The following is a 27,637-nucleotide window of genomic DNA, read 5'->3' on the forward strand; positions in this document are numbered from 1 at the left end:
CCGCCCCATAGGCCCGCAAAACAGCTCTGTTGACCGCAGATGTTGATCTGGTTACGTGGGCAACTCAGCGAACTTGCAGCATACCTACCAGGATTAAAAATAAATGCCCTCTTTTAACCTTTGAGGGAGCAGCAATGAATATTCTCTATTCTTTCTCTAAAGTAGGACTTGGAAGGAGGACCTTGTGGGAGGAGGAACGACTAGGCCAAGGATGCCGGACCTCAGCGAAGTGTAGCCTTCCAGACCTCCCTCTCTGCCCCATGAGATCTAGTAACTTCATCCTGTATTTAAAACCCACAAGATCTGCTGAGAGCAAGTCTTTGCCTTCCTCTTTGTAGAAGCCCTTTGGGGTTTTTAAGACAGTCGTCGATGGCCCCACTTTGGGTAGTACAGTGGTACCTCTGGTTGTGAACAGGATCCGTTTCGGAGCCCCGTTTGCAACCTGAAAAGAAGGCAACCCGCGTCTGCGCATGTCACGATTCGCCGCTTCTGCGCATGCCGTCATTTTGAGCATCTGCGCATGCGCGAGTGGCGAAACCCAGAAGTAACACTTTCCGGTATTTCCGGGTCGCCATGGGACGCAACCTGAAAAAGTTCAACCTGAAGCAAAGGCAACATGAGGTATGACTGTAGCTGCATCGGGGGCATAGAAGCCTAGATTTGTAGTGTTGTCAATCTCAACTAAGGCATCCATGATAGGTGAATGTCCAACCTCTGTTGAAAAACCTCCAAGGAAGGAGAGTCCATCACTCTCTTACTCTCAGAAAGTTTTTCCTGATGTTAAACTGAAATCAACTTGTAACGATGCCACGGGTTCGAGTTCTACTCTCCAGCTTGCCAACAGCCTTCTTAAATTGTGGCACCTAAAACTGGACACAGTACTCCGAGGTGTGGTCTGACCAAGACAGAATAGAATGGTACTATTACTTCGCTTGGGACCCAGGTGGTGCTGTGGGTTAAACCACAGAGCCTAGGACTTGCCGATCAGAAGGTCGGCGGTTCGTATCCCCGCAACAGGGTGAGCTCCCGTTGCTCAGTCTCTGCTCCTGCCAACCTAGCAGTTCGAAAGCACGCCAGTGCAAGTAGATAAATAGGTACCACTCCAGCGGGAAGGTAAACGGCGTTTCCGTTCGCTGCTCTGGTTTGCCAGAAGCGGCTTAGTCCTGCTGGCCACCTGACCCGGAAGCTGTATGCTGGCTCCCTCGGCCAGTAAAGCGAGATGAGCGCCACAACCCCACAGTCGGCGGCGACTGGACCTAATGGTCAGGGGTCCCTTTACCTTACTATTACTTCCCTTGATCGGGACACTGTACGTCTGTTGAGGCAGCCTAGAAACTCCTCTGTAACACCTCTCTGGGGGGCACCAGTTTGGAGAAGGCTGCACCCAATACCAGTGTGGGGAACATGGGCAGAACGTTTTTAATAAGTTGCGCAAGGCTGCATCAAGGAAGGAAAGAAGGAAGCAGTTCCGCTTAGCCGTTGCAGGACTCCTGCCTCACTGAAGCAAAACGGCTTTCTGAACTGGGCTTCCGGTCGGCAGAGTGCAAGACTCTTAATCTTAGGGTTGTGGGTTTGAGACCAACGTTGGGCCAAAGGTTCCTGTGCAACAAGCAACACAAAGACCAGTATACTAGATAGCACTGTAATTCTTACTGTGTAATATACATGATTTAGTACAACAAAAACAAAATGTGAACACTTGTAAATTCTCTTAATATATTTGAAAACAAATGAACACAAGTCTGTCAATCTTTGAAAGTCCGTAGAAGTATAATAAGTCTATGGTTGAAACGAAGTAATAGATGCTGTCCTGTGGGCTAAGCGTTAAAACTTTTTAGGTGTTCATGGTGCTGAAGTAGTAAGTGAATAACAACGTAGGACAGTAATCCCGGATAGCGTGATTGTTTCGCTGGAATCTTCAGCACCACTACAAAATAATTCAAATATGAAACAATGACCTGTGTACATGAAAGCTATATAAACTTCACACATATATTAGAATCCTGAAGGAGCGTCTCCACCCCAATCGTTCTGCCCGGACGCTGAGGTCCATCGCTGAGGGCCTTCTGGCAGTTCCCTCATTGCAAGAAGCAAAGCTACAGGGAACCAGGCAGAGGGCCTTCTCGGTAGTGGCACCTGCCCTGTGGAAACCCTTCCAGCAGATGTCAAAGCGATAAACAACTACCTGACATTCAGAAGACATATTAAGGCAGCCCTGTTCAGGGAAGTTTTTAATGTGTGACATCTTAGTGTATTTTTGGTCTTTGTGGAAGCCGCCCAGAGGGGCTGGGAAAACCCAGCCAGATGGGCGGGGTACAAATAATAAATTATTACTATTATTATATGCTACAACTACAATAAGAAGGACAAAGGTACAAACCCATAGATTAGAAAATGCACAAGGAGCTGTGGTCATGTGGATATGTAACCACTGCTACCAGTTGCATGAAACCTGAAGTAACAATTCGCAGGTGGCGCTCATTACAGGGCGACTGAATTGCAGCAATTCAGTTTAAAGGTACAGAGCAATATTACAGCAATAAGAAATCATTATACTTCCACGGACTTTCAAAGATTGACCGGTCTTCATGTTGCTTGTGTTTTTGTTGTGTCAAGTTTGCAACACAAGGGTTTGTTGTTCTGTATTAAAAGATTCCTTCACGGAAGATTGTTTTTGTTTTGTTTTGTTTTGTTTTGTTTTTTGAAATGATATTTTATTAAGTTTTAACAAAAAGAAAATTACAAGACAATAAGCAAAAGAACACAAGAGAAATACAAAAACACAAGAATACAAAAATTTAAATTTAGCATAAAAATAAAAATAAAAAGTCCCTCTTTATAATTTCTCACCATTCATTAACTTATTTTCCTGACTTCCTTACACCTCCCTTTTTTGTATTCCAATTAAAAAATGGTTCAGCAAATTCATACCTCTTAATTTATCCTTAATTATTTATCCTCACATATTATAGCTTCAAATTTCTAATATCAATCTATTCTTGCATATTCTTTTTACCTTATTACTAGAACCCCTTCATTTCATTTCAATGTCATCAACATTCAAAAATTTTACAATGTTTCTGTACCTTCACGGAAGGAGATTGGACCAGAATGACCCTTGTGGTCAGTCTATGAAGCCATGATTCAGGCCAGGCGAGCTAAAGTCTTCTTTCCCCTTCTTCCCCTGCACAGGACCTGAAGAAATACGGTGCAACGACAGTCGTGAGGGTTTGCGAAGTTACCTATGACAAGACTCCGCTGGAGAAAGATGGCATCACCGTCATGGTACGTGCCCTGGTCCCATAGACAGCCTTGGGAAGGCTGAAATGTCTCAAGCGTCTTCAAGTTTCCAGGTCTGATAAGCTGGTGGATTTTGTTTTACTTTTCGCAGGCCATCAGACAGGTATCCTCGTACAATGCTTCGGTGTACATTGGTTGTTTAAGGAGTGCTTTTTAGCTCTGTACTGTTCACGCCTTCGCATTGTGGCCGCCTACCATTAGTGTTTTGCGATAATCTGGTTTCCAACATTGTGACAGACCGCAAACTTAACTATCGCGATACACCAGTATAAGTTACAGGGAACCAGGCAGAGGGCCTTCTCGGTGGTGGCACCAGCCCTGTGGAATGCCCTCCCACCAGATGTCAAAGAGGAAAAACAACTACCAGACTTTTAGAAAACACCTGAAGGCTTTTAATGTTTAATAGACTATTGTATTTTAATATTCTGTTGGAAGCCGCCCAGAGTGGCTGGGGAAGCCCAGCCAGACGGACAGGGTATAAATAAATAAATTATTATTATTATTATTATTATTATTATTATTATTATTATTATTATTATTCATGATGCTGAGGTCCTGGGCTGAGGAGGGAGGGAGCAAGAGGAGCGTAAGAACCCTTCAGTGGTTCCCAGCAATGGCCCCTCGTGGCAATATACTGTCATTCTGAAGCCATTCTCGTAATCTTAACTTCAAATTGGTTTCACGCCATTTATTGATAGACCACTCACCCCTACCTAACATGACAGCATTTCTCTGTGAGGTAAAACACGGTTGATGTGGGTATCGATCTCCTCCAAGACTAAAATCATTAGGGTGTTTTGATTTTTGGAAAACATAGCCCTCAATATGCTTGTTTTCTCCTGCACTGGAAGGTAGGACTCGAACTCATGGCTTCAAGTTACAAGAAAGGAGATTCTGACTAAACATTCGGAATAACTTCCTGACAGTAAGAGCTGTTTGACAGTGGAATGGTCTCCCTCGATAGGTGGTAGATTTTCCTTCTGTGGAGGTTTTTAAGCAGAGATTGGATGGCCATCTGTCAGGAATGCTTTAGCTGAGATTCCTGCATTGCCGGGGGCTGGGCTAGATGACCTTTGATATCCCCTTCCAGCTCTTAAGATTCTATGAATATAAATGGAGATGGGATCAACTAGAGCAAATATTAATATAATATAATATAATATAATAATAATTTTTTATTTATACCTCGCCCTCCCCGGCCAGAGCTGGGTTCAGGGCGGCTAACACCAGTAAAATTACAGTAGGAAAAAAACACAACAAATTAAAACACAGGTTAAAATATAATTTAAAATGCAGCCTCATTTTAATAGTAGCCCATAGATCAAAACCATAAGGGGAGGGAAACATAAAGGTCAGACTTGAGTCCAGACCAAAGGCCAGGTGGAACAGCTCTGTCTTGCAGGCCCTGCGGAAAGATGTCAAGTCCCGCAGGGTCCTAGTCTCTTGTGACAGAGCGTTCCGCCAAGTCGGGGCCAGTGCTGAAAAGCCCCTGGCCCTAGTTGAGACCAATCTAACCTCCTTGAGGCTCGGGACCTCCAAAGTGTTGTTATTTGTGGACCTTAAGGTCCTCCGTGGGGCATACCAGGAGAGGCGGTCCCATAGGTACGTGTGTCCTAGGTCCACAGGAGTGCTGGGGACTCAGTAAGGTTGAAAACCTCTGAAAGGCACACAAGGGAATACCAGTAGAAGTAAACTTAGAGGGGTTGGGTCCTGCAAACAGCTTAATGCCCCAAACTCATAATAGGTAAAAGTAAAGGGACCCCAGTCGTGACCAACTCTGGGGTTGCGGCGCTCATCTCGCTTTATTGGCCGAGGGAGCCGGCGTACAGCTTCCAGGTCATGTGGCCAGCATGACTAAGCTGCTTCTGGCGAACCAGAGCAGTGCACAGAAATGCCGTTTACCTTCCCGCCGGAGCCATACCTATTTATCTACTTGCACTTTGACGTGCTTTTGAACTGCTAGGTTGGCAGGAGCAGGGACCGAGCAACAGGAGCTCACCCCGTCACTGGGATTAAAACCGCCGACCTTCTGATCGGCAAGTCCTAGGCTCTGTGGTTTAACCCACAGCGCCACCAGCCTAACAGGCTGTACTTTTAAATAAATAAGGTATACTTCATTGTATTAAATTGTAGATTTCAACGGAAGTCTCATAAAGTTCAACGAAGGTCCATACATGTATAAGTGTCTATTCCACCTGTCTGTTCATTAATCCAATAATCCACGTGAAGGGTTGTTACAGTTCCACAAAATCCTTTCACAGAGTCTAAGAAAAGGATTTCTGGAATATGAGCCTTGTTTCGCCATCCTAGGCCTCATCAATAGTACAGGCTCATATGTAATATTACAGGATAGTGGATCTTACAGCATAGTAGTGGTTGCATAAGGGTCAGACTGAGTTCAAACCGAAGGCCAGGTGGAACAGCTCTGTCTTGCAGGCCCTGTGGAAAGATGTCAAGTCCCACAGGGCCCTAGTCTCTTGTGACAGAGCATTCCACCATGTCGGGGCCAGTGCTGAAAAGGCCCTGGAGCCTAGTTGAGACCAATCTAACCACCTTGCTCCCTCCAGAAGCAGGAAGATGCCTGGGCAAGCTGGCTCACCCTGTGACTTCTGCAAGGAATGAATGGTGAAGAGGTTTAAAGGGGCTTGGATATGAAACCAGCTGCTCGCTTTACCCTCTGTGATTATCTCGCAGGGAAGGAATGAAATTGCGCGTGTTTCAGCAGTTGTCTTTGATTGTTTGAAGCCGTCAGCAAAACTGGGTTTTGTTTTTTTCAAGCGCCTGTTCTGCCCTTTTAATTAGAAATAATTAAAGACGGTGTTAAGACACAATCTTCTGTGCTCAGGGCAAGGAACGGCGTGGGAGAAGGTTGTGGCTTCGCTCAGGTGTAATCTTTGCTTCCTGCTCCAGAATGCATGCTTACAGATCAGTAGTATCGTTTCAGGTAGATCTGTCTAGTTTCAAGCCTGGACTCAGGGCAATTTGCTTCCCAAAAGTCGGGAGGTAACTTAACCGGTGGGGACGCGGGTGGCGCTGTGGGTTAAACCACAGAGCCTAGGACTTACTGGTCAGAAGGTCGGTGGTTCGAATCCCCGCGACGGGGTGAGCTTCTGTTGCTCAGTCCCTGTGCTTGCCCACCTAGCAGTTCAAAAGCACGTCAAAGTTGTTGTTGTTGTTTAGTCATTTAATCGTGTCCCACTCTTCGTGACCCCATGGACCAGAGCACACCAGGCACTCCTGTCTTCCACTGCCTCCCGCAGTTTGGTCAAACTCATGCTGGTAGCTTCGAGAACACTGTCCAACCATCTCCTCCTCTGTCGTCCCCTTCTCCTTGTGCCCTCCATCTTTCCCAACATCAGGGTCTTTTCCAGGGAGTCTTCTCTTCTCATGAGGTGGCCAAAGTATTGGAGCCTCAGCTTCACAATCTGTCCTTCCAGTGAGCACTCAGGGCTGATTTCCTTCAGAACGGATAGGTTGGATCTTCTTGCAGTTCATGGGACTCTCAAGAGTCTCCTCCAGCACCAGCACGTCAAAGTGCAAGTAGATAAATAGGTACCGCTCCGGCAGGAAGGTAAATGGCGTTTCCGTGCACTGCTCTGGTTTGCCAGAAGTAGCTTAGTCATGCTGGCCACATGACCCAGAAACTGTACGCCGGCTCCCTTGGCCAATAAGGCGAAATGAGTGCCGTAACCCCAGAGTCGTTCACGAATGGACCTAATGGTCAGGGTCCCTTTACCTTTAACATAACCAGAGGTCTCTTTACATAAGCTTTGGTAAGATCTGAGAAACCGTACAGTCATACCTCTTGTTACGTTCGGTTCAGGTCAGGTCTTTTCAAGTTGCAACCCGGAAGTACCGGAAAGTGTTACTTCTGGGTTTCTGCGCATGCGCAGACGTGCAAAATGACATCATGCGCAGAGGTAGCAAATCGCGACCCACCTGGGTGCAGACGCAGGTTGCGTTCCTCTCAGTTTGCGAACGGGGCTCCGGAACGGATCCCGTTCGCAACCAGAGGTACCACTCTACAGTGGTTCCTTGGTTCTCAAACTTAATCCGTTCGGGAAGTCCGTTCCAAAACCAAAGCGTTCCAAAACCAAGGCACACTTTCCCATAGAAAGCAATGCAATATGGATAAAATCTGTTCCAGACTTTTAAAAACAACTCTTGAAACAGCAATTTCACATGAATTTTACTATCTAACGAGACCATTGATCCATAAAATGAAAGCAATAAACAACGTACTGAAGTCACACACACACACACACACACACACACACAATCAATCAAATCAGTAGCTGAACTGGGTTCCACAGTCACAAAAACAAAACGAAAAGAGCCGCAGAAATGAAAATAAATAGCAGAAGCAGACAGCCCTTCGCGTAACATTCAAAACGGAAGTGCGGCACTCAAAATGGAGCATGTTTGGCTTACGAAAAATGTTCGCAAACCGGCACACTTACTTGCGGGTTTGCAGTGTTTGGGTTCCCAGTTGTTTGAGTACCAAGGCGTTTGAGAACCAAGGTACCACTGTACAGGAGAGCCATTTTGACTCTCCCAAAAGGACCTCAAACACTCGAGAATCACCTGCCTCCTTCCCGGCAAAAGATTCTCTGGGGGCCCCCTGGACATCGTTTGGTTGATCATTCATGAAGATTTCATAGAATCATAGAGCCACAGCTCAGTGGTGGAGCTTTGCGCCCTGGGTTGAATCCCTAGTGTCTCCTGTTAAGATCAGGTAGCAAAAGAAGGCAAAGATCTTTGGTCAGTGAGCCACTGAGAAGTCAGAAGGCAGCCTGCTTAAGTTCAGAAGACGAGGGCATGAGCTGCGTCCTGATCAAGGGAAGGGATAGGGCCACTCTTATTCTGCCTTGGTCAGACCACAACCGGAGTTCTGAATCTTAAGAGTTGGAAGGGACACCCAAGAATCATCTGGTCCAACCCCCGACAATTGCAGGAATCTCGGCTAAAGCATCTCTGACAGATGGCCATCCCACCTCTGCTTAAAATCTTCCAAGGAAGGAGAATCCATCACCTCCCGAGGGAGACCGTTCCACTGTGAACAGCTTTTGCTTTCAGAATGCTTTCCCTGATGTTCAGTGAGAATCTCCTTTCTTGAAACTTGAAGCCACTGGTTCGAATCTTGCCCTTCAGAGCAGGAAAAACAAGCTTGTTCCCTCTTCCATGGGACAGCCCTCAAGACATTCTATCGTATCTCCTCTTTTCCAGGTTAAACATGCCCAGTGTTCGAAATTAGCTGGGCACCAGTCACTTTTTATAACTGGCAACCCGGCCTTTTGAAACTGGATGGGAGATTCCACATGGCTCCTAGCCTTCCTATCCCAGTTTTCTAACACTGGTTCCAGCTTGTCAGCATCCTTCTTAAATTGCGGTTCCCATAATTGTACACAGAATTCCAGGTGGTATTTCTGCTCATGGTGGTATCTGGCCAGTTAAGGTCTCTTCTTAGGTTTTAAAACTCCTTTAATCTTTACTATTTTGCAGTAGAAAATAGTTTTGTTGGTCTTTGGGGAAGAGCTGTGCAGAGCATTAAAACCCTTCTTCCACCAACCAAAAACTTATTCAACTATTTCTCGCTTCCTGCAATTTCAGCAGCCGTCGCCCAAGTAGCTTCAAGCATATCTCCACAGCCATATGGACTAGAAACTTAATTTTTTGAAAACGTATGAGTGAAAACTGAGCCCCTTGGCACTTGGTGGCTTCCAAACACTTTTCAAAGTAACCAAGATCAGCTGATAATTCTGCACGCAATGTGCTTTTTGTGCTGCAGAGGAATTGTGACCTGTGCATGCAGTAAAGGACCATTTCTTGCAGTCCAGGAGCAGATTGCAAAACTTCCCTTGCCCCGTGCTGGAAATGGCCACCAGGAATGGAGTTTAATCTGGCTTCTGTAGGAAAACATCCTCTCTGGCGCCCATCTCGCCAGCCGTGCTGCCTATATATTTTTCATTTAAGTACCTGTGCCATACCACAATTTTTGTTTCATTTTTAACTTGTGGCACCGATCGCCCACCCAAGAGAGGTGGAGCCACTGGTGGTTTAGCGGTTAGAGTGTTGGACTGGGACTTGGGAGACCAGGGTTCAAATCAAAGCTCAATGGACAACCTTGGAGTCAAGTCACGGCCTCTCAGCCTAACCTACCCCACAAGGTTGTTGTGAGGACTGAGGGGTGCAACTTTGATCTCCTTGGAGATATGGGATATAAATGCAATAAAATCAATCAGTCATTAGGATTCATAAATACTGATTATGACAAATGCTGCAAAATTAGCATGAGAAACCTGCTTCAGAGTCTTATCGGGGCAGAGGGAGAAATCCCTTAAGATGGGACGTTGTTACGAGTGGCTGGCAGATGAGCCAAGGCAACAGGGTGTCGCTGGGAGCGAAGATTTCATCCGAAGGCACGAGCCAGCTTTGTGAGCCTGGCATAAGGCGATTAACTGTCAAGGAGCAAAGGCAGGGCAGGATTTGGGTAAAAATAGAAGGCACAGAGGCAGACTGCAGAGTCCTTTTAACTTTTATTTGCACAATCTGCATAATAATAATAATAATAATACAGTGGTACCTCTGGTCATGAACGGGATCCGTTCCAGAGGCCCGTTCGCAACATGAAAAGAGCGCAACCTGCAGCGGCACATTTGCACACGTGCGGGTTGTGATTCGGCGTTTATGTGCATGTGCGTGGTGTCATTTTTGCGCTTCTGCGCATGCCCGAGCGGCGAAACCCGGAAGTAACCCTTTCCAGTACTTCCAGGTCGCCATGGGATGTAACCTGAAAGAACGTAACATGAAGCAAACGTAACATGAAGTATGACTGTAATAATAATAATAATAATAATAATAATAATAATAATAATAGTAATAATAATAATGATGATGATGTACCTGCTTGTCCCTTCAGGTTCGTTGTTTGCAAATGTCAATAATTAAGGAAGACTTGGGGTGTTGGGACCCCCAAGTTGCTCTCCCTGTGGCCTGGTTCACGTATCACAAGTAAGCCAACTTCCCTTACCACGAGCTGCAGTCAAGGCTTATTCTTAGCTACAGCTCGTGGTGAGCGAGAAATGAGCTTTTCCTGGGCACAGCGGAGAAGCAAAAGGAACCAGCACACCCTCACGGTGCCAGTAAGCCCTAGTTACAGTGACACGTGAGTGAGGCATGTTGTTAAGAGTCGGTCACGACTGGACCTAATGGTCAGGGGTCCCTTTACCTTTAAGGTTGTATCATATTACAAAATCTGGAAGTAAGAATTGTTGGAGGAAATGTGGAGTGATGTAATGGTTCTAGGGGGTTGCTGGTGCGTAAATTGTCGCCACACCTGGCTGGGTTACCTGGGTGAACCCTTTCTGTCCGGACAGCCACCCATCCGTGGCTGTCTCAATCGCTGGCAGAATCCGTTAGTGGGCGTTTCTTGAACTTCTTCCAGCAAAGAAGTTCTTTGACGCCAAGTCTCCTCCTACTCTCCCTGCGCGGAAGTCTTCTGCGCAGGGAGGGTGTGGGCAGCGGAGGACCCGTGCTCTCCCTGCTGGTCTCCGGTGAGGAGTCCAGGAGCCTTCTCTCCGATTCCCCCATCTGCCCCCCTTCTCCACTGGTGCTACGCTGATTTCCTTCCCCAGCAGATGGGCTGCCTCTCTCCCTACTGGGACCCTCTCCGGCATCCCTCTGGAGCCTTCCCTCCGCCTCTGGCTCCGATGGCAGTTCCCTGACAGGAACGTACAGTCATATGCAGTGGGATTGTCCGTTAGTTAATGAATTTTGGAAACGGATTGGTATAGAAATATCGGGACTTGTGGGTAGGAAGCTGGGAATATCTAAATTAATGGTTCTTATTAGTCTGAGTAGCACCAAGTTAAAAACAAAAGAGGAATGTAAATGGGTAAAATCGATGGTAACTGCAGCCAAACAGGTTATAGCGAGTAATTGGAAAAATGCAGAAGAGTTAGGGGTGAACCAATGGAGGAAAAAACTGAGTAATATTATAATTTTAGAATATCTAACTGTGAAGATACACAGAATGAAAGGGTTTAAGGTCAGGGAGAAAGAGGAGCATTGGTTTGTGAAGATGCTGAATTATTTGGGTAGGTCTGAACAATTTGGGGCAGCTAAAATGTTAAAAGTTAAATAAACCTCGTGGATGGAGGAGCGTTAACGTATATAAAATTGTACATATGGTTGATTTGAATATGTTTTCTTGATTATGTGCCTAGACATTTGGTTGTCGCGACCATAACCTAGGTTTCAGGTGCTATTTGGCAAACAGCTTGCATATCTGAGTTTCTAACACTGTTTTCCCCGGGGCACAAAATGTTGGGGTGGCAAGAGGATGGAGGAATAACTTAACCCCACTATTTTCTCTTCGTTTTATTTGCATAACACACCTCTTCCAACCCTCCCTCCCCCCCGCTGAAATTAGGCTTGAAAATAGCATTCGGTAGCAGCCGATGAGTTGTGTTGTGTGTATATCATTGTTGTGACGGTGGTGCGTACATTGCTGCTGTTACTCATAAGAGTTGGGAGGGAGAGTTGAGAGTTTTTGCAGGGGTGTTGTGAATTTTTGGGGGGAGGGGAGCCATCTTCGCCACCTTAGGTTCCTTGGAAGAAAACGGTGGTGGTGGTGTTGTTGTTGTTGTTGTTGTTTAGTCGTGTCTGACTCTCCGTGACCCCCTGGACCAGAGCACGCCAGGCACTCCTGTCTTCCACTGCCTCCCGCACTTTGGTCCAACTCATGCTGGTAGCTTCGAGAACACTGTCCCACCATCTCATCCTCTGTTGTCCCCTTCTCCTTGTGCCCTCCATCTTTCCCAACATCAGGGTCTTTTCCAGGGAGTACTCTCTTCTCCCGAGGTGGCCAAAGTCTTGGAGCCTCAGCTTCAGGATCTGTCCTTCCAGTGAGCACTCAGGGCTAATTTCCTTAAGAATGGATGTGTTTGATCTTCTTGCAGTCCATGGGACTCTCAAGAGTCTCCTCCAGCACCAGAATTCAAAAGCATCAATTCTTCGGTGATCAGCCTTCTTGATGGTAAAACGGTGATATGTAAATGTAATAAACAAACGGCAAGTGGAATTTTGGCAGAGGCAGATATAGGGGTGCATGACTGCTTTGTCTGCCCTGGGTACCCCAAGTGTTGCAGACAATGAAAGGCAAGGGGGAGGCCCCCAATTTTGGCGTCACACTGGGCACCACTGAAATACTAAAGCCTGACGTCCACCACTGAATTTTGGACGCGTGGAGCTGTTTCACTCTCACTGGACACACGTTCTCAGCATCCTGCCTCCTTGTCGCTTTTATTGTAACTCGCTCTACGTGGGGCTGCCCTTGAGACTGACCCAGAAACTCCAGCGGGTGCAGAATGCCGCGGCGAGAGTCCTTACAGGGTCCTCGCCGCGGGATCACATTCACCCGGTGCTATACCAGCTGCACTGGCTCCCGGTGGAGTACAGGATCAGGTTTAAGGTGCTGGTTTTAACCAGCCCTATAAAGCCTAGGAACCTAGTACCTACGGGACTGCCTCTCCTAGTATGTCTTACGGAGGACCTTACAGTCTTCAAACAAAAGCATCTTGGAGGTCCCGGGCCACAGGGAGGTTAGGCTGGCCTCAACCAGAGCCAGGGCCTTTTCAGTACTGGCCCCGACTTGGTGGAACGCTCTGTCAGAAGAGACCAGGGCCCTGCGGGACTTGACATCTTTCTGCAGGTCCTGCAATACAGAGCTGTTCCACCTGGCCTTTGGCCAAGGCACAGTCTGACCCCTTCCTCACAGAACTCTAGCCCAATGGTTGCCATTAATTTGATTTTGAACTGATTTCAGAATGAATTGATTTTAGAATGTTGTGTTACTTTTATTGTTACTAGCCGCTCTGAGCCCGGCTTCGGCTGGGGAGGGCGGGATATAAATAAAATATTATTATTATTATTATTATTATTATTATTATTATTATTATTATTATTATTATTATTTTTATTCCTTCTCTCTTAAGAGATGAAACAAAAGGGGGCATTCATGCGCCCGAATCTGTTTCTGCTTTGTGCGGGTGCCGTTGATTGCGTCCCCGCATGGTTCTCGTTTCATGTCGAACAAGGCGACATTGTGGCTTCCTCCTTATCGGCCTCGCATCGCGTTTTGCGGCCGGGAGCCTGAAAACAGCCTGTCCTATTTACCTTGCATGGCCCTTTTCCTCCCCGACCCGCCCGTTCCTTGGAAAGGATTTGTGGAGGCTTGGTTGGTGAAACTCGTCTCTCTCTCTCCCCCCCTCACCTAACCCCAAACCCGTTCTAAATGGGCAGCTTGTCGAGAGCTGCCCCTGGACACCGGCCAGCTTGCAAACATTTTTTCTCTACGCAAAGAAGAGAGAGAGAGCCTGTTTGCAAGATGCAGCTTTGGGGCTCCAGAGAGAAATCACTCGGAGTCTTCCCTTTCTCTGCAACCCTCTTTGGGGGTGCAATCTTGCTTTTGGGAGGGGTGTTGCCTACAGGCTTTCCTTTCTCCTTTTTGCAAAACGGGCTCTGCTATAAGGCTGATCCTAAGAGCAAAGGCCTAGCCTGCCTTCCAGGTCTCCGTAGCAGGGAGAGAAGACAGCTCCGCGTCCTAGAAATGAACTATTTACGAGCCGCATCTGTGAAACCTCCTCCTTGGGTCGGTGCCTCGCCGATTACGCACAACCAGTGGATTTATCGCCGGCCTCAGGGGGAAGGCCTTCTCCGGGCTTGGCTGGCCGCCCTCTCTCCCTGTTCCCTTTCCTATCCAAGCCTGTCTTCCCTTCGTTCGAGAACGGGCGGCCGTTTATGGTGCAGAAGGTTTTTCGTGTGCCTGCATGCTCTTGTTTGCAAAGGGGTGGAATCAATCCGGGGTTGAAGTCCTTTTGTCGACTGCGGAACTCGTGGATGATCCCAACACGGTTGCACAGGGAAATCCAGATGGATTTATCCCATGTCACATTGCAGCTAGAAACCCAGAACGGTGTGTTATATATCAAGTCAGGCCCAGGTCCCGTCTAGCTTAAAAAATATATTTTACTGGAAGAATTTTTATTTATGAAAAGATAGAGTGACAAAGAAGAATGAAGAAGTGAGAATGGAAAAGAGACTAAAAAGTTACTTTTCTATAAATTATTATGGAATACAGTGGCACCTCTGGTTGTGAATGGGATCCGTTCTGGAGGCCCGTTAGCAACATGAAAAGCCCACAACCTGAAGCGACGTATCTGCACAAGTGCGTGGTGTGATTTGGTGCTTCTGCACATGCGCGAGCGACGAAACCCGGAAGTAACCCTTTCCAGTACTTCCGGGTCGCTGTGGGACGCAACCTAAAAAAACGTAACATGAAACAAACGTAACATGAGGTATGGATAATAATAATAATAATAATAATAATAATAATAATAATAATTATACCCTGCCCATCTGACTGGGTTTCCCCAGCCACTCTGGGTGGATCCCAACAGAATATCAAAAACATGATAAAACATCAAACGTTAAAAACTTCCCTAAGCAGGGTTGCCTTCAGGTTATTATTAGTTTATGCTCTGTCCTTAATACACATATAGTTATCAATAACCTTATATAGTTTGTGTAAAACTCACTCCAAATATCATTGTATTTATCCAAAGGAAGTCTGCGTCTGTTAGGGTTAGGCGATATCTGTTTTTCAACATTGCGATATATCACCAGCTAAACATTGTGATGTACTGATACATCACGATGTCTGAAATAAGGATGGAGCTATGCGTTGGCTGGCTGCACGGTTTTTTCCTGCGTTGTGTGCTTTTGCGTAGCACACGAAACATATGCATCAGGATTTGCGATATATTGCCAAGTCAGAAATTATGGAACCAATATCACAATATGGACTTCAAAGCAGTTTGAGACTATATACTGATATATCTCCCAGCCCTAGCATCTGTAAGCAGCCTTTTCATATATTGTTATGTTAAACTTTGAGTTTATAAAAAGGGCAAATGTTTAATGAAGCCTTTCTCAACCTGCGGATCCCCAGATGTTGTTGAACTACAACTCCCATCATCTCTAGCTAGCAAGGCCAGAGCTCAGGGATGATGGGAGTTGTAGTCCAACATCTGGGGACCCACAGGTTGAGAACTGCTGGTTTAATGCATACTTTTAAAGCCTTGTGTATAACTTTTTTAAGTTGCTTGGAATAAGATGAAGAAAGTTTTAAAAATGGATTATTAAAAATATAAGGTGTGCATGAACAAGTCTAAAATAATGGAACCAAGAAGGGGAGTGGAGGGAAATCAAGCAACATGTTATGGTTTAAAATGTGTTTATATATATTTAAAATGTGTTTATATATATATATATATTCAATAAATTGTAAAAAAAACACACATATATTGTTATGTTCATATGTTTTTAGGTTGACAAGCCATTGATTAAGGAGAATCGTATCTCTATTCTGCCAGTTTCATCAGTATCAATCTCATTAGTGCGCTTAGAGTAATTCTGAGAATAAATTTTTAAGAAAATTAAGGAATTTTGGAATGTAATTTATAATGAATGATTAAGATATCCTTCATTAAAAGAAAAAAGAAAAACCTTAGGCATTTCTCCTGGGGATACTAGGTCCAGATATACCTTAAAATGCGAGAGAAATATTCTTTTACACTGCAGTAGCTGCAAGAATACTAATCAGCACAAATTGGAAAGGAAAGGGAAACCCCACAAAGTTAGAGTGGCTGGAGTACGCCCACTTGGCAAAAATGACAGAAAAACTGAGAGATCATACTGATCAAACATTTATTACGAAATAGGAAATGTACAAAAAAATTATCTTATTGAATACCGTAATAACATCACGCCAGTGGCAGGACTTTGAATAACTTCTGTGGCAGGAAGATCAATCATAAGAGAACATAACACTGATGAAAATTTTAAAAATTAAAATTAATTGTGCGCTAGATGAAGCAGTAAATACATGATGGGAAATGGTTAGAAACTCAAGAAGAATGTACAGTGATGTGACGCAACAAATATTATTGCTTTCTTTGCTTTTTCCTGATTAACCCTTATGTTTGTTACTTCTTTTTAATCTCAATAAAGCATTAAAAAAGGAGGTAAATAAACCTCTCTCCATCTCTCTTTGTGCCCCCTCTCCTCCAGGACTGGCCCTTTGACGACGGCGCTCCGCCACCCACCAAGATTGTGGACGACTGGCTCAACCTGCTGAAGACCAAGTTCTGCGAAGACCCCGGGTGCTGCGTGGCTGTCCATTGCGTGGCTGGCCTGGGACGGTAAGCCGGAGCTCCGTGCTCTCAAGGGAGCCTGGGACGATATGGAGCTCCCCTTAGTCATAAGTCGGGCCATTCTTCTGTCGGGAAAACATGAGGCTCTTCGCCTCTGGGTCGCGAATTGGGCAGAAGAGTCCTGCATTGGGCAGAAGAGTCCTGCAGATTAGATTTCTCAAACTTGGGTCTTTTTTAGGACCACAACTTCCTTCATCCCTACCTAGCGGGGCCCGTGGTCAGGGATGATGGGAGTTGTAGTCCAACTACAGCTGGAGACCCAAGTTTTGGAAATCCAGGACTACATCAAGGGAAGTAATTGTCTAATAATAATAATACAGTGGTACCTCTGGTTGCGAACAGGATCCATTCCGGAGCCCCGTTTGAAACATGAGCAGAACGCAGCCCGCTTCTGCGTGGTTCGCGATTTGCCGCTTCTGCGCATGCACGTGACGTCATTTTGAGCGCGAGCGGCGAAAGCCAAAAGTAACCCTTTCCAGTACCTTTTGGTTGAATCCTAAAGGCCAGATAGAGTGGCCACATGTAACACACTCAGTTCAAAATGTTGGTGCTGACCTTTAAAGCCCTAAGCGGCCTCAGTCCAGTCTGAGGGCCTTCTGGCGGTTCCCTCACTGTGAGAAGCCAAGTTACAGGGAACCAGGCAGAGGGCCTTCTCGGTAGTGGCGCCCACCCTGTGGAACACCCTCCCTTCAGATGTGAAGGCAATAAACAACTATTTTACTTTTAAAAGACAACTGAAGGTGGCCCTGTTTAGTGAAGCTTTTAATGTTCAATAGACTATTGTATTTTAATATTCCGTTGGAAACCGCACAGTGTGGCTAGGGAAACCCAGCCAGATGGGCAGGGTACAAATAATAAATTATTACTATTATTATTATTATTACTATTATTATTATTATTATTATTATTATTACTACTACTACTACTACTACTACTACACACCCACGTCTCTGGTTCCCCACCCCTGCATTAAAAAGTGTGAGGTGCAAGGTAAAGGGACCCCTGACCATTAGGTCCAGTCGTGGCCGACTCGGGTTGCGGCGCTCATCTCGCTTTATTGGACAAAGGAGCCGGCGTACAGCTTCCAGGTCATGTCGCCAGCATGACTAAGCCGCTTCAGACACACCAGAGCAGCGCACAGAAACACCGTTTACCTTCCTGCTGGAGTGGTACCTATTTATCTACTTGCACTTTGACGTGCTTTCGAACTGCTAGGTTGGCAGGAGCAGGGACTGAGCAACGGGAACTCACCCCGTTGCGGGGATTCGAACCGCCGACCTTCTGATCGGCAAGTCCTACACTCTGCGGTTTAACCCACAGCGCCACCCGTGTCCCATGAGGTGCAAGCATGGCACAAAATACCAACAAGACAACCAGCTGCGCTTATAGGGAGAGTGACAAGGGCCTATGCAGGGCTTTAACCAGCTGTAAATATCTAAATGCTCAAGTTGGGACAGAAACTGATTGAAGTCCTGTACCTTCTTCCTCCTCCTTCCCCCTGCAAAAATAAAAATGCCAGCCGTTTTTCTCTAGTTGAACCCTGTTTCTTCTTACTAGTGTGGTTGTTTAATCTTCTCTCTCTCTCTCTCTCTCTCTCTCTCTCTCTCTCTCTCTGTTTTAAACCAGAGCTCCGGTTCTTGTCGCGCTGGCGCTGATTGAGAGCGGAATGAAATACGAAGATGCCATTCAGTTTATTAGACAGTAAGTGCCTCTGAGCCACCTGCTAAGATCCAGATTAATGGCCCGGCATTCCTAGACTGGCTTGATGCTTGTGGAGAGAGGAGTCGGGGGTTGCTTACAGAAAAATCAGAGGTCGTTTGGCCTAAGGAACGCACCCAAAATGGCGAGCGTGTGGCTCGCTGGCATGGGTGCGCTCCACCCAGGAAGCCGATCGGGTGCAGGCTCGTAAAAGATGCCTGGGACAAGTTTCTACCCCTTCTCTTGAACTCTTTGTTTCGGTTTAGCTGAATGAATCGGAACCTGACCTACAAATTTACACAGGCAAATCGGTTTGTTTATGGCCAGGATCCAAGGCCCATGGAAATTTAAACAGCAGTCTTTCCCCCCGCCCTCCCCAAAATTGCGATTCTGCTACGGAGGGGACTTTGAAAAGCACTTTGTTAAATGCTTCTGGGCACTCCCGTGTCTCAAGACGCAGCTTTTAGACCCCAGCCTCGGTCTTCCATACTTGATCATGGTAATGGGTAGAGATACTGCTTGGGTTATAAATGGACTGAGTTTAAGGGGCAGGCTTTTATTATGATATGCCACTCGGCTTTCTCTTCCTGTCCTCAACAACTCGACTCACGGCACACCTGACGATGATCTCAGTTTTGGTCCTGGTGCTAAACATCTGGAAGAACTTTCAGACAGTAGGGTTCTGTTCAGCAATGGAATAGTCTCCCTCAGGAGGTTGTGGACTCTCCTTCCTTGGAGGTTTTTAAGCAGAGGTTGGATGGCCATCTGTCAGGGATGCTTTAGCTGAGATTCCTCAATTGCAGGGCTGGGTTGGGCTGGATGACCCTCGGCGCCCCTTCCCACTCTTAAGATACTATCATTCTACTCTGCTGGAGTCATAGTGGTGGCTGTACCACTTCATAGTCCTAAGCAGTGTCTCACATCTAATTTCCCTTCCTACGGCAGCAGAAACCTAAATGGAGAAAGCTAGCCTATCAAGAGGGACGCGGGTGGCGCTGTGGGTTAAACAACAGAGCCTAGGACATGCCGATCAGAAGGTCGGCGGTTCGAATCCCCATGACGGGGTGAGCTTCCATTGCTCGGTCCCTGCTCCTGCCCACATAGCAGTTCAAAAGCACGTCAAAGTGCAAGTAGATAAATAGGTACCACTCCAGCGGGAAGGTAAACGGTGTTTCTGGTTCGCCAGAAGCGGCTTAGTCCTGCTGGCCACATGACCCGGAAGCTGTACGCCGGCTCCCTTGACCAGTAAAGCTAGATGAGCACCGCAACCCCAGAGTCAACCACGACTGGACCTAATGGCCAGGGGTCCCTTTACCTAGCATATCAAGAAGAAGGATTTAGCTAAGCCTTGTTCTCCCTTAGAGACTAACTCTTCCCATGCAAAGATGCAAGAGGATTCCTGTAATCTTGTAACAGTGACACCGTCACAGCGATACAGGAAGGTGTGTCATACAGGCCAGGCCATTGGTCTTCTCTAGGTTAGTGCTGTCTACACTGACTGGCAGAATCTCTCGAGGGTTTCAGACAGGGAGTCTTTTCCAGCTGCACCCAGAGACGCTCTTGGGGGATTGAACCCTGAGCCTTCTGCATGCTGAGCGGACGCCCTCTGGCTGAGCTCCGACCCTTCCCCAAATCCCACACTTCTAGCAGAAACAGTACCTAAAGAGGTAAAGGGTAAGGGGACCCCTGACCATTAGACCCATTCGTGAACACGAACAACTGATTCTATTTGTCTCTGTCCACAGGGGCATAGTCTCTCTAAGAGTATTGTTTTCTGGAACTGGGATGACTACTTTATTCAGGGTGCTGTGACTTGTTAAAAAAGGTCAAGGACTCCTGACAGTTAAGTCCAGTCGCAAACGACTCTGGGGTTGCGGCGCTCATCTCGCTTTATTGGCCGAGGAACCGGCATACAGCTTCTAGGTCATGTGGCCAGCATGACTAAGCCGCTTCTGGCGAACCAGAGCAGCGCGCCGAAACGCCGTTTACCTTCCTGCTGGAGTGGTACCTATTTATCTACTAGTACTTTGACGTGCTTTTGAACTGCTAGGTTGGCAGGAGCAGGGACCAAGCAATGGGAGCTCACCCCGTCGTGGGGATTCGAACCACTGACCTTCTGATCGGCAAGTCCTAGGCTCTGTGGTTTAACCCACAGCGCCACTCACGTCCGACCTAAAGAGAGACTGTGCCAATCTACTGAGAACCAGTCAGTCTGAGTCAGGGATGTTTCGATCGCGTGACGAGGGACGCTGCAGGATTCTGCACTAACTGATGATGTTGGGAAGTTTAACCTGGAGCCTTCTGCATGCCAAGCAACTGATCTCCCTCCGAGGTGCAGCCCGTTGCTGTCGCATGGCACACCCACCCACCCTGCCTCTCGCTTTCAGGGGGGTTATTCTTGGGGAGCGGGGCGTTGTTGTTCTGCCAGAAAGTCATCTGGGGTTAGGGAAGGACTAAAATGAACCTTTGGGGGGGGGGGAATCCAGTGAAAACTGTCCGGCCGGATCCGGCAAGGATTACGATCCATCTGGCCACATCTCCTGGCTTGCAACTGTAATAGCTGTGTGAGCCCTTCGTCGCTACCAGTTCTGCTTATGAGCTGCAGCTGAGGCTCCTGCTCTCAATCCCTCCTCTAATCTCCTTAGCGTGTTCTGCTAAGGCCACACAACGGGGATTTTTCCTTCAGGCTCTCCCTCATGCTCGTGGCAGAGCAAGGACCTTGGGGAGGGGGTCGAATGGCCGGAAACGTCTCTTCTTGCCGTGGGATCACATTCATCCAGTGCTTTACCAACTGCACTGGCTCCCGGTGGAGTACAGGGTCAGGTTTAAGGTGCTGGTTTTGACCTTTAAAGCCCTATACGGCCTAGGACCCTCGTACCTACAGGACCGCCTCTCCTGGTATGCCCCCGGAGGACCTTCAGGTCCACAACTGATAACATTTTGGAGGTCCCAAGCCTCAAGGAGGTTAGATTGGTCTCAACTAGGGTCAGGGCCTTTTCAGTACTGGCCCCAACTTGGTGGAACGCTCTGCCACAAGAGACTAGGGCCCTGCGGGACTTGACATCTTTCCGCAAGGCCTGCAAGACAGAGCTGTTCCACCAGGCCTTTGGTTTGGACTCAGTCTGACCCTTATGTTTCCCTTCCCTTATGGTCTTGATTTATCGGCTACTTTTAAAATGAGGCTGCATTTTAAATTGTTTTTTCTTTTTCTTTTCCCCCTATCATCTTTTTTACTGTGATTTTATTGGTGTCAGCCGCCCTGAGCCCAGCTCTGGCCAGGGAGGGCGGGATATAAATAAAATTTATTTTTTTATTATTATTATCGTTATTATAAACCCCACCCTCCCGCATCTGGAGTCGAGAGCACACCTGGGGCTGCTCCTACCAGCCCTTTCTGCGGAAGAGAGAGTTTTGCTGCTGCACAGCCTTGGAAACACCTAACTGGGGCTGGCAAAGATAGCTTTTTCTTCCGGCATGTGAGGGTCTCTTCCAGGACTTCAGGAAAGGTTTTACTTGGGGCCAAGAAGCTGTGTGTGTGTGTGTGTGTGTGTGTGTGTGTGTGTGTGTTTTCAACACTTGCAAGGTGTTTTTGATCAGCACACCAAAGCTTTGATTTTTCTATCCCCTCCCTCCCTTCTTTCTCTCTCTCCTCGCCAGGAAGCGCCGTGGAGCCATCAACAGCAAGCAGCTGACGTACCTGGAGAAGTACCGGCCCAAACAGCGGCTGCGTTTCAAGGACCCACAGAACCACAAGAACAAATGCTGCATCATGTAACCTCAGTAATAGCCTTTTGCCAAAACACACACACACAAACTCCGCAAACACAGGGCTTGACCTCTGAAGTCCCAGGCGGCAACTTCCCCACTGGGCAGGATTCCCCTTGTTCAGCACCACCAAATCCGGCAGCGCTGGGATCTGAGCCTAGGAGGGATCCATTCCCCCTCCACACAAAAAAACTAGAAATTATGTTGTCGTTTTTCCCCCTGTCCCCCTCTCCTCGCAGAACACTCGCCAAGTGCGACGATGGCACACCACAATGCAATTGTGCTTCTATTCCTTGGTGCTGGGGTGTATCTATCTGGGACCACCACAGCTCCTCTTCCGTGCCCCCCCAAAACCTCCTTTCCAAGCAGGGGCAGGTCCCAGCAGGGACCGAGTGGGATCGCTTTGGGTGGGATAGACTTCTTGCAGCTCAGATCCCTTGCCACTGCCTCAGCTCTCCCTGATGCCAGCGTGGCTTCCAACGCACCAAGCCAAACAGCCACCCTGCCACTGCCCCCCCTTTCTGCTGGGGGTGGTGGTCTCCAATTGACTTGGTGGGCACCACAGGTTTTGCCAGGCCTCATCGAACCCAGGTGGCAAGTTGGTTTTGGCCGGAGGGATGGCATTGGTTGGGTAATGGCGTGATGGGTCAGTTGCCACCTTCTTGCAAGGTAGTCTTTCTGGCGAGGTAGTCCTGTGGTCTTCTTGAGTGATCTGCTGTGATCTTTGATCTAACCCCATGAACGGGGTTTCCTCCCTCCATTTGGAAAAGGTACAGGGAAATTTCTCTGCAATGCACATCAGAAAAGCAAACAGGCTCTCTGCCAAAGGCATCGTAGTTCTACCTTGTGAGATTCCGTCTCCCAGGTGCTACGATTCCTCTCTGTGTGAATGTGTGATCAGAAGTTGGTCCCTTCACGTTTAAATCATCCGATTCCCATCCTTGCCTCTGCTTGCAAGGGCATCCTAGGGTTGTAGCTCATTGGCAAAGGTTTGGCTTACCTGCACGAGAGACCAAGAGTGAATTCAGGGGAGGCAGGTAGCTAGTAAAAAATGGTTTTTGGTCTGAGAACGGAGGGCTTCAGGAATGTTTGGCATTGGGCTCAGGAACTGGGAAGAGGTGTGAGAGAGACAGACAGCTGTTTCATGCATGGAACGACATCTGATTTGGACATGGAGGACTGCACAATTTATTCCTGTCTCCGCCCTAGGCCTTAAGAGATCAGGCCAGGGAAAAGGAACCTTGCAGCTATTCCTGCGGTCGTGGGACGTTTACGAGGAGATCCCACTTCGCGGGAGAAGAATAAATGAGCATGCAATGTAATTTTGGCACCCAGGGAGATCCCCGGACCTTGTGGGTCCAGTTCTAAGAGAAAGAGGAAGCTGGACCCAGGAGAAGGCAGGCTAATAAATTCTCCTCTGACTCTTCACAGGTTATGAGGAGGTTGCCGGAAGCTTTAAAACCCATTTTCCGTGCTGCAGTTTTGCCCTTGTCAAGAGCACCCAAGCCACACCGTCGGTTTTGATGCTTAAAGTTTTTAATCGCTATTAAACACACAAGTTATTTCTGGTGATTTTGTCTTTGCAAAGCTAAATTGCGCCATATCCACCTGGGTGCTTGCAGATTTGCTGTGTGTGAGCATAGCAGCAGCGGCTGGTCCTATACCGAAGCCATGCAGAAATCACAGCCCCCAAATCCCCCCCTTCAGCAGGGAAATGGCTGTTCTAGGGAGCTGCTCACCTCCTCTTCCCTCAAAGAGAACTAAGCCTATGTGCCCCTCAGTGCAAAAAAACAATGGTAACAATTCTACCCCCCCAATGCATTATGGGTCAAGAAATCAGGGGACTGCAGGAGGGGGGGGTGAGGAATAATAATTCTGCCCCTCTTGCCTCATTCTGGTTTCCCTAGTCCTATTTTGCAGTTTGGCTACTGAAGCCCCACTTCCAAATTATGAAAATCTTCAGCAGGGATTGCTCAAAAGTCATGAGATCCTGAAACTTGCTTCTTCTTTTTTTTTTTTTTTTTTTTTGCTAGCAAAAAAAATGGGAATTCTGGGCACATAGCCATGTTTTGTGTGCTCTCCTCCTTTTCTGGCGCTTGGGAATGGCATGCAGTGTTAATCACAGGCGTGCAACTGGTTGCAGGTGCACACATACCATCTGCATGCAGAACGCCCTGGCCGAAGTGGTAATCTGTGTCAGAAATAGATGATTTAAAGTCCCCATGAGCAAATCGAGGATCTTTGCTTTTGGCAAACGTGCGCTGAGACTCCCTCTGCCTCTGTAAGCCTTGGTATTATTAGCGCTCTAAAGGTGAACATGCCCCGATCTGAAATACGCAGCCCACAGAGACGCCACAGCTACTGCTTTCCTCTTATTTGTGTAGCAAAGGTTTCAGTTGCATTTTCAATACCTTCAAGCAAAAAAGTTCAGCATTTTGCTTTTTAAACTTTTAAGTTCGTCTCCCTTGGCCCGGAAAGCTTTCTTCCGGTTGACGATAAATGTGCAGTCCTCTTGACAGCTTCCATGCGTGGGTGGGAGCGATTTCCTGTGCTGAGAGCTCAATTGTGCAGCCAGCAGGTTATGGGATGGAGGATGGGTGGGAATTGTTCAGCCTGCAAAGGCGTGACTTGGTGGAGGGAACAGTTGGGGGGGGGGCAGGCAGGCAGCTGCTTTGCGTGAGCTTCTACCAAATTGGGGGGGGGGTGAGATTTATGGGGGGGAAAGCCTTGCTGACTAGGGTGGACTCAAGCAGATCGCAGCACAAAACGCACATGGCCTTATTTTGCGCCTGCGCCCAAATTTGGGCTAACTTGTGGCAGAAGCAGGATTGCACCCTTTCCCCAGGATTTCAGGCTGCATGCAGAGAGACTGTTGTGCGGAAGCTTTGACGCACTTGGCCCCTTGCATGTAGACAGCTAGCATGTCGGGGAGAAGGAAGACTCTGCCCACATGCCTCTTCTGGCATATGGCTTTTATGTGGGCTGCTGGGATTCCCTCCCCATCCTGCCTCCCACGTGAAACATTAAAATAATTGGATTTCCACTTCCCTCGGACTCAAGTGGTGCAAATTAGGACAGGGATGCCAACACAACTTTATCCTGACCCTCCCGCTTTTAATTTTTAATTTTATTTCTTAAATGTTGCTTATAGTTGTCACGTCCAAGGAGTGAAGCATTGGGCAATATATAATTTCACTGCCAGCCTCCAGGTAGAGGGGATCTTTCAGGAAGGACATTCCTCACTTTGGCCCCTAGTCAGCAACCTTTTGCCATCAACACATAATGTGCCCAATTGTGGTGAAACCTCATAGCCTGGAGATGCCATCTTTACGATAGAGTCTGGCCACTCAGCTTGCTCCAGAGCCCAAGATTAGTATCTGGGGAACACAGTGCCCTCCCTCAAATTAAAAGTGACCACCATTTTTGCTGACCATGAGCTTGTAGGTTGTGTGTATGGAGAGCAGTGGTCAGCACAGGCAGGGAAAAGTTATTTTTATCTACCTGCTGCATCAAGAATGTTCTTTAAAAGGGCACAAGCGCCAACTTTTTTTAGGAAGATCCTTTCCGAAAAGCGCCCTTCTTTCTCTCAAATGTGCGCCTTTTGCAAAAAAATTCCCCATCGGTCTCTTTTTAGAAAAATAAAATTTAAAAAATCATAGCACATAAAATGTCTTCAGACCTTACTTCAGACACAGACATACCAGCATTCTTAATAGCCTTATAGTGTGGAAATCTTGAATTCAAATTTTAAAAAATGAAGGCTTGCGTGTATCCTCTAGCAGGGAGATGGGGGAAAACATATATATATATATTTGCAATGCCTCTTGTGGTTTTTGTGTGTGTGGTATTGGGAGAGGCGATTGCTCTCTCCCGACTGTTGTAAAGCAAAAGTGATTATTTTCCTCCACAGATCTCAAGGCTCTTTGCACCACATCGCAGCCGAGAGTGGGGATTTGAAACGCCCTCTTGGCTCTGGTATGATATGGCTCATTACAATGTCCAGGAATGTGAATTTAAATGATGTGTGTGTGTGGTTTTTTTAATTATTAAAAACGACGATAATGTTTTTTCGGAGGGGGGATTCCCAACTGCTAATGCAAACGTCGCAATGAAATGACGTTTTATGGTTCCAGGGGAGAAAGGGGGCTTCCAGCATAACTCCAAGCCTCATTCCACCATAGCTGTCAACGTTTCCCTTTTTTTAAAGGGAAATTCCCTTATTCCGAATAGGATTCCTCGCAAGAAAAGGGAAAAGTTGACAGCTATGCATTCCACCCCAAGGCAGCCAGAGAATTCCTCAGATCCTCCTTTGTTGCACCTTCGATGTAACATCCCAGAAGTGATGGGCGTACAGTTTTCCCAACGTTTCCCCGTGCGCAAGTTTTTCCCACCAGAAAGCAATTGATTGCATTGAATGTGCAGCACGGTGGGGTTGTGCAAGGGCTCCCCTGTGGCATCTTTCGGGGCATCGAAAGAGCCTTTTGGGATGAGAGGGGACGAAGGGGACACACCTAGCAGGAAGGAAATTGGAACGGCTGCCGCCACATCGAACTCACACCCTGTTTAATCTTCCAGTGGTCTGGGGGGCGCCTTAAATTCCGCCGACTTCCTCCCACACTGCTCTTGCGCTATCGAGGCGATGGGGTGGCGTCCTAGCTTGAGCATCGCCCGACCCCAAGTGGCCGAGCAAGGTGGAGGGGACAGCCATGCATTTGGCGCAGAGCATTCCTGGCACACCAATGCTCCCAGGCCAGTTTGGGAAGACTTCATGAAGAAACAGCTCCCACTTGGAAAGCGAATTAAACCTTGGTGAAATCGCTGGCGGAAGGTTAATGTTTTAATCGAGGGTAGCTTCTAATCCCTGCTGAGGGCGCAAGGGGGCATTTTTCTGGACTGGTATGCCTGGCTTCAATATTTTAGTGTTCTGGGATGTGTGTCTGAATTTTCCCAACCCACCCTGTTTCTTTTTGAAACGTGTTTTCCCAAAGATACACCGGACGATCCTTCTGATTTCTTTCAGCAGTGGGATTTTACACGTCTCCCTTTACTAAAAACTCGGTGCACCATTAGTTCATTGGTCTGCCTTCCCTAATTCGACGGCCTGCCACTCCCATCAGCCCCGCCTAAGGCTTCTGGGAGTTGTAGTTCAGAACATGGAGAGAGCGCCAAGTTGGGGAAAGCTGTTGTAGACGGAGACCAGTTATTTGGGGTATTTGTTGGTTTGTTCGTTTTTCCTCTGAGCCATAGCTAAATTATTATTGTTGGTTTTTACTATTATACCCAGTGCTTTTATATCGGGCAAGCATCACTTTGGCAGATGCCAACGAGGTCCAGACACTTTATAACCATTTTTTAAAAGAAGAATTATTAAAAAAATAAAATAAGTGAAAACTTGTCTGTTTTTTCTGCTCAAGTCCTGTGTAAAACTGTCAATGCCTTTTTTAAAGTATTCATTTTTTTTTAGTTGTGAAAGGTTTCCTTAAAAGTGTAATAAGGCTGTCCTTGCCTCCGACCGCAACAACAAAGGAAAATTTAAAAAATAAAAAGGCTTCACTGTTTTGTATGAGACTCTGTGTTGCAGTGTGTTTATTTATCTCTCC

The 27,637-nt window shown here is 47.1% G+C and overlaps 1 protein-coding gene across 5 annotated transcripts in view; it reads left to right on the forward strand.

Moving 5' to 3' along the window:
* The window catches only part of PTP4A3 (protein tyrosine phosphatase 4A3), a 104,014-nt gene extending 76,409 nt beyond the window's left edge, over nt 1-27,605 (forward strand). For all 5 annotated transcript variants that reach the window (XM_083749488.1, XM_083749492.1, XM_083749491.1 and 2 more), the window contains 4 exons: nt 3,193-3,285; nt 16,432-16,562; nt 18,201-18,275; nt 21,930-27,605. In XM_083749488.1, the coding sequence (XP_083605614.1) occupies nt 3,193-3,285; nt 16,432-16,562; nt 18,201-18,275; nt 21,930-22,047 (417 nt within the window). In that variant the 3' untranslated portion in view covers nt 22,048-27,605. The remainder of the gene's footprint in view (nt 1-3,192; nt 3,286-16,431; nt 16,563-18,200; nt 18,276-21,929) is intronic.
* The last annotated feature ends 32 nt before the right edge of the window (nt 27,606-27,637 follow it).

The sequence above is a fragment of the Podarcis gaigeae genome, assembly GCF_964106915.1.
Source record: "Podarcis gaigeae genome assembly, chromosome: 7".
NCBI classification, from domain to species: domain Eukaryota; kingdom Metazoa; phylum Chordata; class Lepidosauria; order Squamata; family Lacertidae; genus Podarcis; species Podarcis gaigeae.